The 17871-nt window shown below is 36.7% G+C and overlaps 1 protein-coding gene across 4 annotated transcripts in view; it reads right to left on the reverse strand.

The window, feature by feature from the left end:
• Nucleotides 1-16849, reverse strand: part of Pi4KIIIalpha (Phosphatidylinositol 4-kinase III alpha) — a 33134-nt gene extending 16285 nt beyond the window's left edge. The window contains exons 1-22 of one of the 4 annotated variants that reach the window (XM_053761246.1): nt 16663-16849; nt 15660-15870; nt 14561-15282; nt 14125-14238; nt 13379-13556; nt 12829-12879; nt 12120-12220; nt 11258-11408; nt 10549-10744; nt 10184-10294; nt 9224-9397; nt 8769-8909; nt 8267-8336; nt 7621-7732; nt 6987-6998; nt 5126-5399; nt 4565-4666; nt 3671-3872; nt 2815-2952; nt 2082-2186; nt 1257-1448; nt 414-630 (exon numbers count right to left, since the gene is read on the reverse strand). In XM_053761246.1, coding sequence (XP_053617221.1) covers nt 414-630; nt 1257-1448; nt 2082-2186; nt 2815-2952; nt 3671-3872; nt 4565-4666; nt 5126-5399; nt 6987-6998; nt 7621-7732; nt 8267-8336; nt 8769-8909; nt 9224-9397; nt 10184-10294; nt 10549-10744; nt 11258-11408; nt 12120-12220; nt 12829-12879; nt 13379-13556; nt 14125-14238; nt 14561-15282; nt 15660-15870; nt 16663-16761 — 3673 coding nt within the window. In that variant the 5' untranslated portion in view covers nt 16762-16849. The remainder of the gene's footprint in view (nt 1-413; nt 631-1256; nt 1449-2081; nt 2187-2814; nt 2953-3670; nt 3873-4564; nt 4667-5125; nt 5400-6986; nt 6999-7620; nt 7733-8266; nt 8337-8768; nt 8910-9223; nt 9398-10183; nt 10295-10548; nt 10745-11257; nt 11409-12119; nt 12221-12828; nt 12880-13378; nt 13557-14124; nt 14239-14560; nt 15283-15659; nt 15871-16662) is intronic. The other 3 variants (XM_053761248.1, XM_053761247.1, XM_053761249.1) reach the window with 3 other exon arrangements.
• Nucleotides 16850-17871: the final 1022 nt, after the last annotated feature.

The following is a 17871-nucleotide window of genomic DNA, read 5'->3' on the forward strand; positions in this document are numbered from 1 at the left end:
TAATACCTGTTGTTTAGTACATAATCACTAGCTTTTCCCCGCGGCTTCGCCCGTATGCATTTCATAGTAAAATCTCGATCATTCTTTAGGAAAAATTATGAAGAGTACGTTTTCCAATTTTCAGCTTTCCATCATTAAAATTGTATTAAGTTCCATACAATCTTTTACCCCCCCCCCCCCCTTTTGAAGGGTTGAGGGTTAATCTCAAAAATGTATTCATTAATTTGTAGTAAACAACTAAAATCCACATTTTCGAATCACTAACTTCAATGGTGTAGAACTTTCATATAAAAGATTTTCACCCCTTTTCCAAAAATCCTCTCTCAGTACTCACCTACACTCCCCAGGGAACCAACATGCCAAATTTCAGCTGTACGTTGTCTATCAATAACTCAGTAACGCAGATAACTGACCGACAGAATGCAGGAGCCCCCTGGCAGTGGGCGCGGTGTGCGGCTGCGAGGGATGATGCTTCGCGTGCACGAGCAGCGCGGTGGCGCGCCACAGCGCGGCGCGGTGCGCTGTCTCGCTCCCACTCGCGCACGCTTCCTTCAGCGACGTCTGCAGTCTCGCTCCCACGCGCCATGTGGCCGCCTCGCCGCCGCCCTCCGCGTATACTGCGCCCGATATCTGTTAACGTTTAAGACCGGATGAGCTAAATCTGGAAATCCTATTTTTAATTGAACTTGGAGCAAAAATACATTTTTTGTATCTATGTATGTAACGCGATAACTTTCGAACCGTTGGTCTGATTTTGATGAAATTTAAAAGGTATACAGAATCTGTCAATAGAAATTTTAGGTTCGTAGGACATCAAAATCGATTAGTCGTTTTTGAAATATTCACTATTTTGTAAAAATTTATTGCGTTCGCGAGGTTCAAGTTCGCGGCGAACATTACAACTAGTATTATGAATGCGAAAGTTTGTGAGGATATATGTATGTTTGTTACTTTTTCACTGGACTGTTATGAAACTTGGTACACTAGTAGAATATAACCTGGAATAACACATACTTAATACTTATCCTGAAGATTCCACGGGAGCGAAGCCCCGGAACGCGGCAATTATTTAAATTAAGAGCAAAATGAATGATGTGAATTAGATAATGATACAATTAGGACTTCGCTGTTAAACGACGGTCAGTAACGCAAGGGAATCCTGAGTAACGCAGCAGAGTCTCACATAAAAGCACTCAAGTAAAATGAAACCCTAGATTACGATACAATGAATATAATAATAACGATGAAGAAGTTACCTCGCCAGCATAACGACTCCGCTGCGAAACAACGGCCAGTAACGCAGCGGAGTCCTGTGTAACGCAGGGTGGTCTCTTCTCCAACGCCGCTCGTGGTAGAGGCGCCGACATGCGATTCAAGCCGGCGGCGCCTAGTAGGGCTCCGGTGGCGAGGGCTAGGCCACAGTGGTGCCATAGCGTTGAGTTCGGGACCTGGAATGAATTTCAAAGTTTCATTTTTTTTTTCAATTACGAGATGTTAAATGGAATAAGTCCGCATTTATACGCGTCTCTTTTTTTTTTATTATTTAATGTATTCTTTGTGCAATAAAGAATCTACACACAATGTAATTATTGCCGCAATTTTTTTATTATCGTCAGAAAGATCCACAGCTGGTGTATGATTATTTTTAATTATGTATATAGGTATTGTACTTTATTTGTTTTGTGTTTGATGTAGTCTCTCAAGGAAGTGACGAAATTAAATGAGGACGCTGTCGTCTGTTGGCTGGCAACACTGAGTGTTCATCAACTAGTCTTGACTATTCTATTTGGTATTGCAATGGCAAATATTGTAGTTCGTCAATAAACGTTTTTTTTTTTACTTTATTGACAGATTGTATTTCTTACACTCTGTGAAGAAATTGAAGAAAACAAATCAAACACGATTTTTGTGTTTTTTAGCGCCAAAGTAAGTTCTAGACTTGTGTTATGGGATACTAACTCAACGATCCTATATTTTATAATATATACATATATAGATTACATCCAAGACTCGGGCCAATCAGAAAAAGATGAAGATAGTGTAAGATATATATATATATATATATATATATATATACATACCTGATTAAGATATTCCTGCAAATGTGATCGCGTAGATTGTGGCGCCCACTTCATTGCTTCTTGGACTATGCCGTGGCAGCGGTCAGCGAAATCTTTTACGATACACTGAAATTTAAGGACTTTAAAAATAAAAGCGACATATCAAAGATAATCCAACAATTAGGTTACATTCTGAAAAAAAGGTATCGCTATTTTCTACAAATCCTTAGTATTTATTAATGGCAAAAACTTGCAACACCCAAACCGTGCATTAATTTGTTTACAGGTTAGGGTTAGAGTTCTTATTCCAATGTAACCAGTCTAAATTTCAATGCTGTTGTATACATATAAATACACGTGACTGCACTTATCTATTTATGCAAATATTTCTATAGCAAATAAGCAGGCATGGAATAAAAAATACATATTAAAAAAAAACCGGCTCCTTTATTCAATATTCATATTTATGCATAATATATCATCTATTGGTCATCGTCAAACTACCCTTATCCCACTTTATGTGTGGTCGGTACAGCATGTCAGTCTCCTCCACTTCTCCCTGTCTGATGTTAACCGATCTGTTACTTCCTTTTTAGCCATATCCTGCCTAAGGCACTCAATCCACCTCTTCTTCGGCCTGCCCCTACTATCATCTATTGGTGCCGTATAAAAAATCATCTGGTAGTTTTTGAGTTTATCGCGTACAGACAGATGCAACAGGGGGACTTCTTTTCTTATCTGTGTTAGAATTTACCTCTCTGCCTTCAAGAGTATCTTGAAGCTGCAACGTGAAGTCTGTCCCTGGCACCTTCAGCAGCGGCGTCTCTTGGTTCGCATCCAGCTCCAAGCTGAAGCTCAGTACTTGCAGGATGTCCAGCATAGACCATAGTACCTACGGGATATAGGTCTAAATTATTTTCTTCAATGCTCATGCATGAAAAATAGAAATTGTGGTACAGTTCAGCATGTATAGGTATTTATAGAAATGCAATATTTAATAGAAACTGAAAAAAATTCAGGCAAAAAAAGTATGTCTGTTTAAACATTTCCACAGCTTGTGATAAAATTTAGTGTGCGTATAGTTGAAGACAAGAGTTAAAACATAGACTCCCCGAGACGCCATAACCAAAGACCTTGTGATATTTGCCGAATCCGAGCCTGAGGTGATTAATGGACGGCCCCTTAATCAAGTTTATTTGTTAGACAAATTAAAAAACCCCCGACTTTGAATATTCATTTCGCTACAACTTTTAAACAGATTTTCATGAAACATGGCCAAGAACACTCGGGATAAAATTATCTATGACAAAAAAAAAAACTAAACGAAAATCGGTTCATCCGTTTGTGAGCTACTATGCCATAGAGATACGTTAAACTTATAACATCTCTCTTTTTGAGTCGGGGGTTAAAAACAGAATTTAGTGGACTCTGAAGTTCAACGGTCGATGACTTGACAATACATCAGGAAATCGCTAAAATGACAGACAAGAGAAAAACAAAGAAAGACATTAAGTTAATAGATAATGTATCATACACGAATCGGTAAAATGAGGGACAGAGAAAAAGAAAGAGATAAGAGATATTGAAAAGAGATAGAGAAATCGTGTTACCCGACAGTTCCACAAGAGATGCGGGAACCTATCGACCAGCCCCGCGAGCCACTTGTCCGCCACTCGCCGGATCTGCTTGTGGATGTGGTTGAAGTTCACCAGCAGGAATTGCGCGTGGCTCTCCAGTTCGCGTTCGCGCGATTCGTCCTTCACCTTCTCCGACATCACGTCCAGGAACTTTTGGAATACTTTGTCGCCGACACTGTGGAAGAGGGATTCATCATCATGTAATTCAGGTTATTTTCCGTGGACTCCACAGCTCTGTCTCTCTCTAACATAACTAATTCCTTCACTTCTTGATAAGACACGACGCCATCTCTTTCTATTATTTGCCTAGTCTATATCACGGTCTTCCTTTACTTCTATAATATATCTAAAGAAGGCATCGAGTCGTTTCAAGTGTACTAACATTTTCCCTCTTCTATTTTCATTATGTTTAAGAATTTTTCCTCTTTCTTACTAATTATTTCTTTCCAGTTAATCCTTTCCAATATTAAATTTATACATAAGTAGTTATTTTATTATTCTACACGGCCCATTTAAGTATGTATAAACATTCTAGAATATATTGTCTAATCCAATAGTGACAACTACATCAAAATCCATTGGGTTTAAAAGAAGAATGCTTAGAAACTGACGGCAGCGGAATACAACTTTGATTACTATCTAGCGATAGTGGATTTAAAAAAATGAACCAGTCTAATTTTCACTATACGCTCAGTACATAAAACATAACACCCAAAGAAATATATTATAAAGAAAGAACACACATTTTTTTACTATTTTGTTATTTCAATACCTATATGAATTTAATTTTTTAGCCTATCTGCCTGCCTACTACATACTGTAAATGGTTGATTGGCTTTTAAAATGACAATTTACAATTCGCCTTACCTGGCAACACATTGCCACATGCCGGTCTTGTCCTTCTGCAGCGCTGTGTCGCTGAGGTACTCGATGATTGGCTGCAGGCTCGGCTCCGGCGAATTGCACACCCTGAAATTAACCAATCATCGTGCTTTCGATCCAGTCGTACATATAAAAGAACACATGCTAAAAAATAATGGATGCAATGGTGGATCCCATGAAAGGATCGCTTCTAGTATGTTTCAAGTCAACCAGCGAAATTTATGACGAAAGGTCATAAAAATATTTTTCTAGATCTGAATGTTGGTAACATCAATTTAAATAAATAAATAATATATGAAGACAAATCACACACAGATTGAGCTAGCCCCAAGTTTTATTTCGATCAATTTTTTTTTGTACCATATACTATCCATTTAGTATTAACTTGATACATATTAGATAGATAATATTTTTATTGCACCATTAACAAAAGAAACATACATCAGTTTTAACTAGGCATAAAAAGGAACAGTCCAATCGAAAGTCGCGAAAAACTGGCACAATTTGACCTAAACACGGGAAGTCAAATAAAATCTTGTAACTAACCTCAAAGTCTCCACCCAATAAACGCTGAGCAAATACATGCAGGGCGCAAACGTCAACTTGTTGACAATGACAGTAATATCGGGCGGGTGTTCCAGAAGATTCAAGATCTGCATCTTCAACTCCTGCAGCTCCGCAATCGACACGGAATCGTTCCTCACAGCAGACGTGTACTGAAGTTCGCGCATCTCTGAACGCAGCGACGTTTGCGAGACAAGGTAAGGGGATTTTACCGCTATCTCTTTCACTCCGTTGTACCATTCCTGCGGCCATAGACCTGTTGGTGTTGAGTTTGATGAAGGACATGAATTTTGTTCGTTTGAACTGGCATATTGCTTTTTGGATAGCATAGTCCACGCCACGAAAGACGTCCAGCTGCAGTATGTGACATTATCGATAACAGAAGGCCACGTTGTTGTTGTTAGTGACCATGAAGCTATAGATAATATTGCAGCCTGAACTGCTAAGCGCTTCTGCGGGACATTATTCGTAGCGCCGACTCTGGTGTTTTAATTGCTCAAATGATAGTACTTGCATGAGCTTGCAGCTTTAATGAATTTAGCATTTTTTTATAACTGCACAAGGAATTCGAAGGCTTTTAAATTTCTCAGCAATAATGAGTAAAAAATCAAAGGGAATATTCATCATAATTAAAAACACGAGAAACCATCAAAGGGCTGTTAATTTTTATCGAGTAAGTGGGAAAATTCATTTATTATTCAATCATTTAAAACGGGGAAATAAAGGCTATTCAATCAGGTACCATTTCAAAACATTGATGGAATATTTTTAGACTGTATTGCAAGTTTGATTAGGCAAAATTAAAATGTTCACTCAATACTCACTCAAAAAGCATAATCTATGACATTCCTACAAATTAAGAAAATATTAGCCTGCACTTGAAATTAGAAAACCTGCTTTCTTTTTAAACGTTATGTAGAAATTGGCCATTACTCTATATTTCTTTTTAAATTAATAAAGAATTCAGCAAATTTACAAAAACTGCCAGCAAAATAAATGTATTCTAAATTCAATCTAGCTATTTTTGTTTCATCAGATTTCCCAATTTCCAGCCAGGTTGCATCTAACAACGCTTACTACACTCGACCTAAAAAGCACACTCGTTTCCAAATAAATACACACACTAAAAACTTGGTCCAAACAATTTTGGAGAATGTCACACATGAATTAAGTTTACAAACTAGTCATATCATGGTGATATATCTATCATTTTTTCGTATAGTAATATTCCCAATACAAATGTAGTGGTTTCAGTTCTGAAAAGTTGCTAAAAATTAATAACGCGTTAATAATAACGCGTAATTCATTTTTAGCAACTTTTCAGAAGAGACGGAAAACCGATTAATTTTATTTCATCATCATCGGTAGCCCAATATACTGCTGGATCTATACCCAGCGGAAAAGAGGAATGTTCTGTCAATACGTGTAATTTATGCCATTCACCTCTTCTTCCTATCTGTATAAGCCTTTCTCAATATATGCCATTCACCTCTTTTCCGTGCTAATTATTCCTCTATTAATTTTATGTCCTAGTCCCATAATATAATTATATAAAAACCGCCAAAAATCACACGTAGTGACAGGGCACAAACGAAGATGCGTAATTATAAAAAATATGTATATTTTCTTAAAAAGTACAATTCGGCTCAAGGATATTTTTTTGTTCATAAAAAAAGTATCTTTACGAAACTTTATTTTCTTATTATTTTATCAGAGACCCTTATAACTTTTGTACTTTTAATGATAGCCACAAATTCACTGACGATATATCACCATAGACAACAAAAACCATGATAAAAACCAAAAGACATTCATCTAAAAGTCTATAAGCATCGTTACTCACGCTTTCGCATGGCTACACTCGTGGCCATAGAAGAAGAGACAACAATATTTAAATATCTATTACAACTCTGTACATATCAATAAGAAAAGAAGGTGCTTTATAATCACAGATACTTTGGCAACAGATCTGACAGCAGCAAATTAATATTTGGTCAACAAATTTATAAATACGTAGTTATACCACGGATCTAAACAGAATACTCTGTGACGGCTCTCGGGAATTCAAAATTATAGTTAGTAAAATTCATGTCGTATATTCCGTCTCGTTCACATACAGTTTAATACTTCATAATCAATGTATTAGATGTACTCAATAATGTTGTAAAAACTATCATAAAAACAACTGTCAAAATTAAGAATTTGAAGAATGTTTCAATTCAATTAATCTCTCCACTCGTCTGCCTCAACCTCACGTATCACCACACAATTTTGATAGACTCAACAGCAAAAAACAAAGAGACGCCTCATTGCCAATTAATGAGACGTCTCTTTGTTTTTTGCTTCACGGTTATCACGTGAATGTATCCTGTCAGATCCGATGCCCCAGTTAACGATTCAAAGAGTTAAAGTTGATTTTAGCATAAATCATGAATACATTTCATATGACAAATACAACAGATAATAAAGCAAGTCACCTGAGTCAGCCGCAGTGAAGCCCATTACGACGCAATATAACCAGAAGTCTTTGAACAGTTTGTGGAGCCTTGGCTTTGGGTTTTTGATTGGGGGTAATCTTTTTACCAGAACCTGAAAAGGAATGCTAATCGTTACACTTGAAACTACATATATAAAGTGTAAAGAACTACTTTTTATGCTATCCGTTTACATCAAAACGGAGCATTTGAGGTATTTTTAGTGTGGAGAAAGAAATGTTATATTTATTGACTATATTGGCGGCAGGCGGAGCCGCTGATAACAGCTAGTTAGCAACAACAACAGAACACGCAAACCTGCGAGAAAAAAGTAGAGAATGCTTTTATCATTAAGTCAGCTCTTTGTATCTCTCCCTTTCTCTCTCTCTCATTTGCGCATGTTCCCGGTTCCTTCCCCAACCGTTGAAGTCGAAGCCCAAGGTCCACTTTCCTAATTTTTCGTCTCCACTTAGCACGGTCGTCGGCATCCCTAGATTTCAGGTTTATGGCACGCATGATATGCGTATCCTTGACGTTTGTCATTTTGAGAAGTGGACATTTTGAGCTGATACGGTATTGACGACTCAAATCCGCCTTCTGTATAATCTTGATAAAGTTGAATAAGTAAATAAAAAATATATATATGTACCGCAATAACAGGCACGAGAACTCCGAGATTGCCGGCACTGCCAGACGCCTTCAGCACGGGCGCCGGCGACCTGTATATAAATGAGTTGATATGTAAAGCTCACAGTAGATGGCGGCACAAATACACAACTACCAATTACCATGGTGAACAAGTCAATGCTTAGAACATTGGAGATATGCCCCATTGCTAAGTCGCGCTCCGTTATTTTGACGTCTGTCGACACAAACAAGGCAGAAAACGCAGAAATAGTATGAAGTTTCTATGTACGTCAACGCACGTCAATATCAAAATGTAGAGAAAACAACGGAGCTACAACGCACTGCATCGACGGAACGGAGCACGACAGAGCAATGGGGTATGGCCCCTAATGCTTTAAAACAACTTATTGCCTTGAAAAAAATTATGAAAAGCTGAACTTTTTGAACGAACTAAAACTGATACGAAAACTACGAAGAGATTTATTTGTTCCATAATAATTTCTATAAATTCCTTTTTCACTTGCCTATCTGTGGCCCGCTCGCCGCCGAGCCCGAGCTGCACGAATAGCTCGAGCAGCCGCGTCAGCAGCTCGAGCCGCGCGTTCGTGCCGCGAACGTTCGCCGCTATGTTCGCGAGCGCGTTCAGAACTGCCCCTGATACGTGCCTGTGACAATTTTGGCAATTAAAAAATATATCAAATAAATATCTTGAAAATCAAGGCAATTCTTTTTTTATTTAAATTTATTCATTTACAAAGAACACTACAAAATTTAGTCATTTAGATGTGCAAAACACCTGAGGAACTTTGAGCACACATACAGAATAAATTAATAATAGAATAATTAAATTTACATGTATATATTTCAGTAGGTCAAAATTAATATAGTCACATCTTTAAGCGAACCCCGGGGCTTCTTATCAGCCGGGAATTAAACAGGGTACATGCGAGGATGAGTGAGTGAGAGGGAGAGAATATACCTGTACTGCTTGGTGTCGGTAGTGTGGTGGTAAGCGGCGCTGGCGGCCTCTACAGTGATAACGGTGAACATCCGCATTATCTCGTCATGGGCCGGGCCTGAAGGGCTCGCCAGCGCCATACAGCCCAGCTGGTCCACTATTAGGGTGTCCAGTGACGACGGAGATCGGCATAACCTAAAATTATTATTCAAATTAAAAAGTCTTTCAACTCTGGATGAACATCACTTATTGGCGTCAAAATCGTGCCTAAAAGTCTACCTTCCGAAGTTCAGGTGAAGGAGAAAATAAAGTTTCAGAAATATGATCCTGATCATCTTTCAAAACGACTGAGAACTGATCACATGTGCATGTTATTTGTTGATTACAAATTGTATAAGGTATAGTCTTCAGCAGTGAAACAAAATATAGAAATGCCGACAATCCAATACCCCACTCGATTATAATGCTCAAGATTTTGTTTTTTAGCTCGCTATTTATATAATACTAGAGCTTTTACCCACAATTTCGTATGTGTGTAAAAATCCGTTTCCCGTAGGAATTTCAGGAAATCCCTTCTTAGTGCTCCCCTACATTGTCCTAGGAACACACCCAATTTCAGCTTTCTACGCCCAGTAGTTTCGGCTGTGCGTTGTCTGTCAGTCAGTCGCTCAGTAACGGAAGAGTTATATATATAGATGTAGCCGCCATATGTGTTTTAAAATGACACATTTTACAATGATCTTCATCTTGCCGGGTGGGAACAAAGACCCGACCGACCTATTTACTTGGTTATATATCTAAAGTTAAAATTCGCAGAGCTATCGTATTTGAAAAATAAAATTAATTAATACACCAACCCTGACTGTATTGTCAACGCTGACGGCACTTTCGCTTTCAGCAAGTTCGACGAACAACTGTATGAATCACATTGAAATGTGCTCTAATTAATGTACTATGACATAAAGTCGTAATTGGCCTGACCTTTGCTGGAAGAACTGCAGTATGGTGTCGGTAGTTTTGGGTGTATCCTTCAAGGCCACAGCCACGTGACCCAGCATTATCACTATGTTCGTACTGATTAATGATGATTCACTGAAAATAAATATAATAGTTTTTGTCACATCCAATATTTAAAAAAAAAATTTCAAACTTGTTTATATCGAAACTCCCGCAGCAACAAATCAAATCATCAAATAACTTTGGAAGAATATATAAATGCAGTACATACATATAACGTTTCTCATATTTTGTAATTCTGCCTTCTAGTGGCGGTAATCGCATTCACACTAGTTAGGGAACTAAACAGAAATTAACACCCCCCCCCACCCCTTTCCACCTATATATACCTGTCGCTGGTCTCAGCAGTGAACAGCCGGTTGCTGACGGAGCCGACCAGCGCCGGCACGCAGAACGGGTCCACAGTGAGCGCCGCCTCCAGCGCCACACACAGATTCTCTATGGCCGCGTCGCGAAGTTTCTCGAACGGCGTCGATTTTACAGGTACCCCCGTTTCTGTCAGCCCCTGTAGCTCTTTGCCTTGCACTGTAAACGTCAGAGCTCTATCATTATCTATTTATTTAATAAACTTTATTGTAACAAGTAAATAACATAGATACAAATGGACGAACTTAATGCTAAACGCATTCTCCCCCAACTAACCATTAGGACTATTAGCTAACTACAATTTTGATTTTATGCTGTATCAGATACCACTAGTACACTACATTTTCTATTTTAGTCTTACCCCACCTACAAGAATATAATTGTAAAATTATTTGATGATTAAATACTTCTTACATCTCTTGAGTAAGACTATTACTTAACTGTCACTGAAAATAAATATAAAAGGTCATTCAATTTTATATTTAGCATTGAATCATGTAAATTAACGGGCTTCATACGTGCCACAATCATATTTTAATCAATTTCTTTTATTTATTAGCGAAATCTAAAAAAGAAATGACGAATGTTATCCGCTTGTAACATAGTAAGTATACATTTAAGAGTAAACTTCTGTCCAGCAATGGCTTTCTTTCGCCTTTATAGATGACTTACGGGTGACTTTCATGTGTTCCTTGCCGGTTTTCTCCAGTTCCAGCTTGTGCAGCTTGAAGAGTATAGGCGAGGGCGTAACAAGGAAATCTCGCAGGCAATATATCGATGTGTTCGCGATCGTCGGGAATTTCGTTGCAAGTTTGCCGAGGCCCTGTCACATGTTTAATTTTATTTATTTAATCTTCATTGCAATAAATACTATTTTTAAGTAGACAACGCTATCATGACACTTCCGGTGTTGCACGTCGACGAAGTGTGGTGACAACTAACACAAAATGTGTAACAGTATAAGGTGGGCCGATAAAACGATAATATTTATTTATAATCTTTTCCAAGGTCCCTTATTCCCCATTTCTGTTTTGCTTTTTATCTCGCCTCATCTCAATTGGTTAAAGGTATACTCACCATAGTTATAAAAAGGTACGGTAAGGTATTAATACTAGCTAGGTTAATATTAACTTTATATGTTGTGTTGTTTTAGGTTTCCCCTGCTGCCATTGACCGGTGTCCAAACACCGGTCAATTGCCGCTGTAGAATTTCTAACCGATTATAATTCTTAGTAATAATCACAGTGTCTTTCTCAACCTTGACATTGGCAAAATCATCGTTTGGCCAAACGATGGAGCCATAAAATTAAAAAGTGAAGTGAAGTGAAGGTGGGCCGCGAAGCATACAATTTTAACACAGCCTATTGAAACTTGTGTTCAATAAAACATTCTCAATCACACATTGAAATGATAAATCCGATTTAACAAGGTGGCACGTAATTTTTTTTAAACATCTATTTGAATAGTGTCGAAATAACTTAACAAGTTACAATAGGAAAAGTCAAATGAAATATAAATGTAAATAAATACTTACTTCGAGACAGACCATCAACAGGGGCATATGTGCTAGTATCAATTTATGATTGTGATTCGAATTTATTTTTTCTGTCAACCGACCGCACAAAGAATCCGCTCCTGGAAACAAAAATTTATTGCAATATGAGTTGCACGAATCAACTCTTTCACGTAAACTTTGACCTGGCAGTTTCGACAAAACGGCGTACTTTGCGTTTTTCTGCGCAAGTTAAAGTTAACGTCAAAGTTGACTGGTGCAACCTACTCTACGTCTATATCCAGCGACCACCATCACAGTGTTATCAAATCTTTATGTCTTGGAAATTGATAACAACGTGATGGTGGCGCTAATCCAAATATGGCGTTATAATATACCTAAAAATAAATTTATTGGGATACAATCAAATGTTAGTATTGCATTAGTATTGTATATGTACATTTTAATATATAGGGGGAATGAAATCCAGGTTATCGCTAAAATATTCCAAGCTTTTAATTAGCATTATTCAATAAAAAGTTAATTAAAATTCACATTACTATATATCCAAAAAACGGATACTATATCGTTTCAAATATCAGATTAATTTCTCAGCAGCTTTGTGTATTAAAAGTTGCTACAATAAAATGTTAGTCATGTAACAAGCAGAATTAAACCTAATTACAAATGATATACGTGTGAAATTGGAATGGTCGATTATTCAGGGTTGCCACTCTCACACAAGAGATACCTATTAATATTGTTAGAGCGTTTATGAGTGCTGGCACATCATAGTCCTGATCTGGAAAAATTTAATCAACCCTGTTAAAAATATAATACATTTTTATATATATAAACTTTATCGTGCCTAAATTTGATAAGACTAATGCACAAAACATAATATATAAGGAAAATAAAGATAATAAACTATACATACTTAAATATCTGTTAATTTGTAATTATAATATAATAAGATACTTGAATATAAATACAAAGCCAAAACAATTTTAGTGTTTATACTTAACGTCATTAATTGCAATTTATTTCAGAAGAATTAAGTATATTAGAACAAAGAAAGATAAAGACGAGTAGAGAGCATGAGAAAGAGATAGAGCTATATTTTAAGAACTTTCCTTTCTATCAAAAGTAAGTCACTATCAATTTTTCCCCGTAACTAATAAATATATAACAGTTAACTTTATGATATATATTTATTTCCCGGGCTTCGGGACGTCACAACCCTAAATGACATTAACAGGCAACATAAGTGAGAGTGAGAGAGTATATTCTTAAAAACCAACCTGTTTCATCCCCTATAGCCCACACGAGTAAGTCAACACAAGCAGAGTTAGCCATGACGTTAACTTTGAACTTGTTGACAGAAGCGAAGTTGGTTTCCTTGTCCTCCCGCTCGGAGGCGTCGTGGTGGCGAGACTGCAGCTCCGTTTGCCCGCTCAGGAAGAGGCATTTTACGAATTCCTGTATTGAATATATAGTTCACTTGATGTTGACCGGGGCTTCGCTCCCGTGGGAATTTTGAGATAAAATATAGCCTATAGCAACCTTGGATAATGTACCTTTCTAATGGTGGCAGATTTTTTTAAATCGGTTCGGTAGTTTCGGAGATTAAACGACTGAAACACACAAACTCACAAACGCTTACCTCTTTATTTAATAAAAGTATAGATTATGATACCGGGTGCAATTGTTGTTTATAATTATTACTTAAGAGGCGTTATTATAGAGCTGATGCAATTTTTTTGTCTTGTGAATTATGTTGGAAGGATTATTTATTTTGCAATTTTAATAGACAGATGTTAAAAAATCTCAAGTTCTCCCAATCTTCGACATTTTGACTCAAGTTTTTTTTGTGACGCGTTTGGAGGTAAATCAAGGGCTGTAACTTATGGAAAATAAAATTAATTAATACAGATGTACTTGACACATGACTTTCAGATTTTCTGCCAACCCTGACTGCGTTGGCAACGCCGGCGGCTGTTTCACCGGTTGCAAGGCCGATTGGAATCTCATTGAACTGTGCTGATACCTGAACATCCTTGGTAAATGGACCTGGTAGATTTTTCTGATGTTGCAATATCTCTCTTAGAAGAGTCACCATCACCAGATTCAGAGTCTCAGAGAACGATTTGTATGGGAACACCTGAAACATAATCATATCTATACATACACTTTTATTATTATTACCATACATGATTCTGTATCTTTTTCTCTCGATATCGCCATGTTTTGATGTGCGAGAGGGTCCGCGACAGCGGCGCCAAAATGCGGGACCACCAAACCACAGAGTATGCTACATGAAATATTGAAATAAAACTCACATAACAATAGTACTGCTATACTTTACTAACTTTTTACTGACTAGTCGGGAAGTTACTCTATTGCTATCTATACAAATGGTGTATACTATAAATATGTTTATTTAGTTAACTAATGCATTGTATAGTATATAATGTTAACCTCACTTGTATCTGACCAGACGCATAAATATCTTCAGCTTCTTCATCTAAGAACGCCAATAGGTCTTTAGTCAGCAGCTCTTTCGCCAATGACAATATTGACTGCAGATAGGTCACGTAAAACTGAACATTGATTCTCTTCTCTGGTGACTCCGAAAACCTCATATATGGAAACTGATTGAAACTAGACCCGAACTTGTTGAAAAAGTATGTTGTCGGATCATATGGTACTGAGTGGTAGCTATGCAAGGAACCTCTCTTGAGAGTACCACCTGAACTGTCTATTGTATCAGTCCCATTTTCTACTATATTCTCATTGTCAGGATTCAAATTCCCGGACAGTGACCTCGGAATTATTGGTCTAAATTGATTAAATTTCCTTTTCTTGTCTAAAGTTGAATATTCAAATGTTGGTTCCGGTTCTTTCGTTTTAACTGGGCTAGGCGGCTGAGGAAATAAGCGACAAAGTAATGGAGGATCGACTGTTGCATATCTTCCCATAGACCTGGCAAGACCTATCAAAAGTGGTATCGTGCTCTTGCACAATTGTAGCTTGGTCACTGCATTTGATTCCTTACTTTCGTGGCAATTGACTATGATCCTTGTGAGGTTTGACATAAGGTCTATTTGGGCCTTAATGATCTCTTCTCTGATGGAAGGCTGTTTGGACGCGATGTCGGATAGAAGAGTGTTCAGGCAAAAGCTGAACTTCTCTGCCATTGGTATTCCTGCAAAACATAAAACTTCTATTTCAGACTACAATAACCAAATTCAAAAGATAAGTAAGAAGCCAGTTATGTAGTTATTTGTGTATGTCTTTGGCTTTTTTGTATGCCTTTTGATGAAGCATTCTCTCTGTATGTATAGTATGACAGAAGGAGGAGTTGTAAGTTTAACGTGTCTGTGTTTCTGTCTTATGTCTGTGGCATCGAAGCAGCCAAACTTCTAAACTGATATAACTGGCAGATATATAAAAATTTAATAAATTAACAGATTGTGTAGTACTGGTGCCTGTGCTATGTATACAAGGTTACAATACAGGTTGTATTACGGGTCACCAGTACCAAGTAACATTAAAAAGTCACTCTACACTATGAAAACTCACTATCAGCATTTTTCACCCTGCACAAAGGTTCCTCAAACTGTGCAGTGGAAAGGCATTTCAGAACCTTCAGGAAGTATGGCAGCAGCTTATCCTGATGTTGCAGATCACTGTGCAGGAAGTATAGCCCGAGAGCTATGCAAGCATCTTGACTGCGAGTGGTGACAATGAGAGAACATCCGGCTTGAGGACACAGCATGAAGAGAGTGTTCACCTATGAATAAAAAAAGGTAAAGTGTGAAACAGAATCCTGCACTGGAGGTTGGTGGTTAAAAAGTAATATTAACATGTTCTCAGATAGTCTAACTACTATCTGGTAGTAAATACAACACACAGAAAGAGCCGAGACAAGAGGGAAGTAAGAGATAGTAATAATTTTATGCATATTTTTTTGTGAATTGAAGATTTTAATGTCTACATTTATTATCTAAGGACTTTAGACATAATATTTAAGAGCATCTGCTTGAGTTAATTAATTATACAGTCAAACTCAAAGTGTTTATTCAGAAATTCACCTCAAATTTTATATATATAGCATTTCAATAAAATATGATTATTACAAATCCAAATATGCCTAAATTAACATAATACTTATACAAAATCATGCATGTCCTTTGGCAACTGTCAATCAAGTTCATCATAAGTAATATAAAAGTATTCATATTCATTTAGTAAAAAGTTCATGATTAGGTTCATAAATTATTTTTCCAATAGCCTAAATTTAACTGGATGGTGTCAATGCAATGAGAGAGTACAGTAAACTACAACTGAAAAGGTGATAAAATATCCGACGTCAGAGTTGAAACTATGAGATCATTATAAACACAAAAATATACATAAGTCATAGAAAATGGGACAGACACGTTGTTGAATATTATTTCTTAATAAACCAGTAACAATACAGACGATTAGTATGAATCTTGATTCTAAATAGGTAGTGGAAATGCAAGGAAAACAGGAAAATTAATTTCGAAATGTTACAAAACACGAATATGTGCAAACTTACCTTTTCCCATGGTGTCGGGTTTATGTTGGACAAGCAACGCGCCAAATGTTGCACAGTCTGTCTGAAAAACTCGTGTTCATCCATAATTTGTGTGAACATCGTACCTTGTGTAAATTTTATTACATTTTTTGTTGAAAAATTAAAACTCGGTCGCTTTTCAGATCCTGCCTATCCCTTCAGCTTATCTCACAAATGAAACTGAAGTTTTGACAGTGACATTTTGTCAATAGCACGTTCTTGTTTACGTAGGTATATCCGAAGCCGTACATAGGTAATGTAATGTAACATTTATTTTCAAAACCCAAAATAGAAAAATAACAATTTATATATGTGGAAAAATATTGTAAAATAAAACTGACACCACACCCAACGGGCCACAGCAATAAAATAATATAAATTATAATAAATATAAATAGGTAGGTTTGATAATCACACACAAATTTAAAACCACCTAGAACTAAAAACAAATGCGAAAGGTAGAAATTATAGGCGCGATGTTTCAATTATTTTGGGGTGCCTATGCATATTTTTTATAGAATTTCTATAATCTGAGGAGATATGATGGGAACCCCAGAGTTAGAATAACAAAACGTTTATTTTCAAAGTGATTCATGTGGATTCATCGCAGTACTTTGTTGAGGGTGCCCTTCACTTCAGCCGTGGGAAGCAATTTCTGTTAATATGTTTGTTGATAAATTATTTCAATTCATATCTATGTTCTAAGCGGAAAATTACATTTCAAATTTATCTACCGCATATACTATAAATGATATATTTTTATAGTATTCATAATTGCGTTCTGCTATTTACTATGCTTCGTTCAAATCAAATTGGATAGGTATAAGGCGTATGATCCCGCCCCGCATTCATATATTATATGAATTGCTTCACGTATGTAACACATCTATATCTCTACATATAGATACAATATATAAAAACTTTTTACTTTCTAAACAAAAAATAAAAAATAAAAGCGTACTTAGGTAGGTAACAAAAAAGACTATCTCTATTTTTGCAATCTACGATGTAAGACTGTAAACCCTGAATAGAAAAGGTTTCACTGGCCTTTTCCTGTTGGTATTAAGTATTTACTTATGGCTCCACCATGTTATTATGAATGGTAAAACTGTAAAAATTTTCGACCTCGAATACTCATAATAGGTTCCGAAATATAAAAATTTATGAAATTACAATGTATTTACGATAATG

The sequence above is a fragment of the Plodia interpunctella genome, chromosome 21, assembly GCF_027563975.2.
Source record: "Plodia interpunctella isolate USDA-ARS_2022_Savannah chromosome 21, ilPloInte3.2, whole genome shotgun sequence".
NCBI lineage: Eukaryota > Metazoa > Arthropoda > Insecta > Lepidoptera > Pyralidae > Plodia > Plodia interpunctella.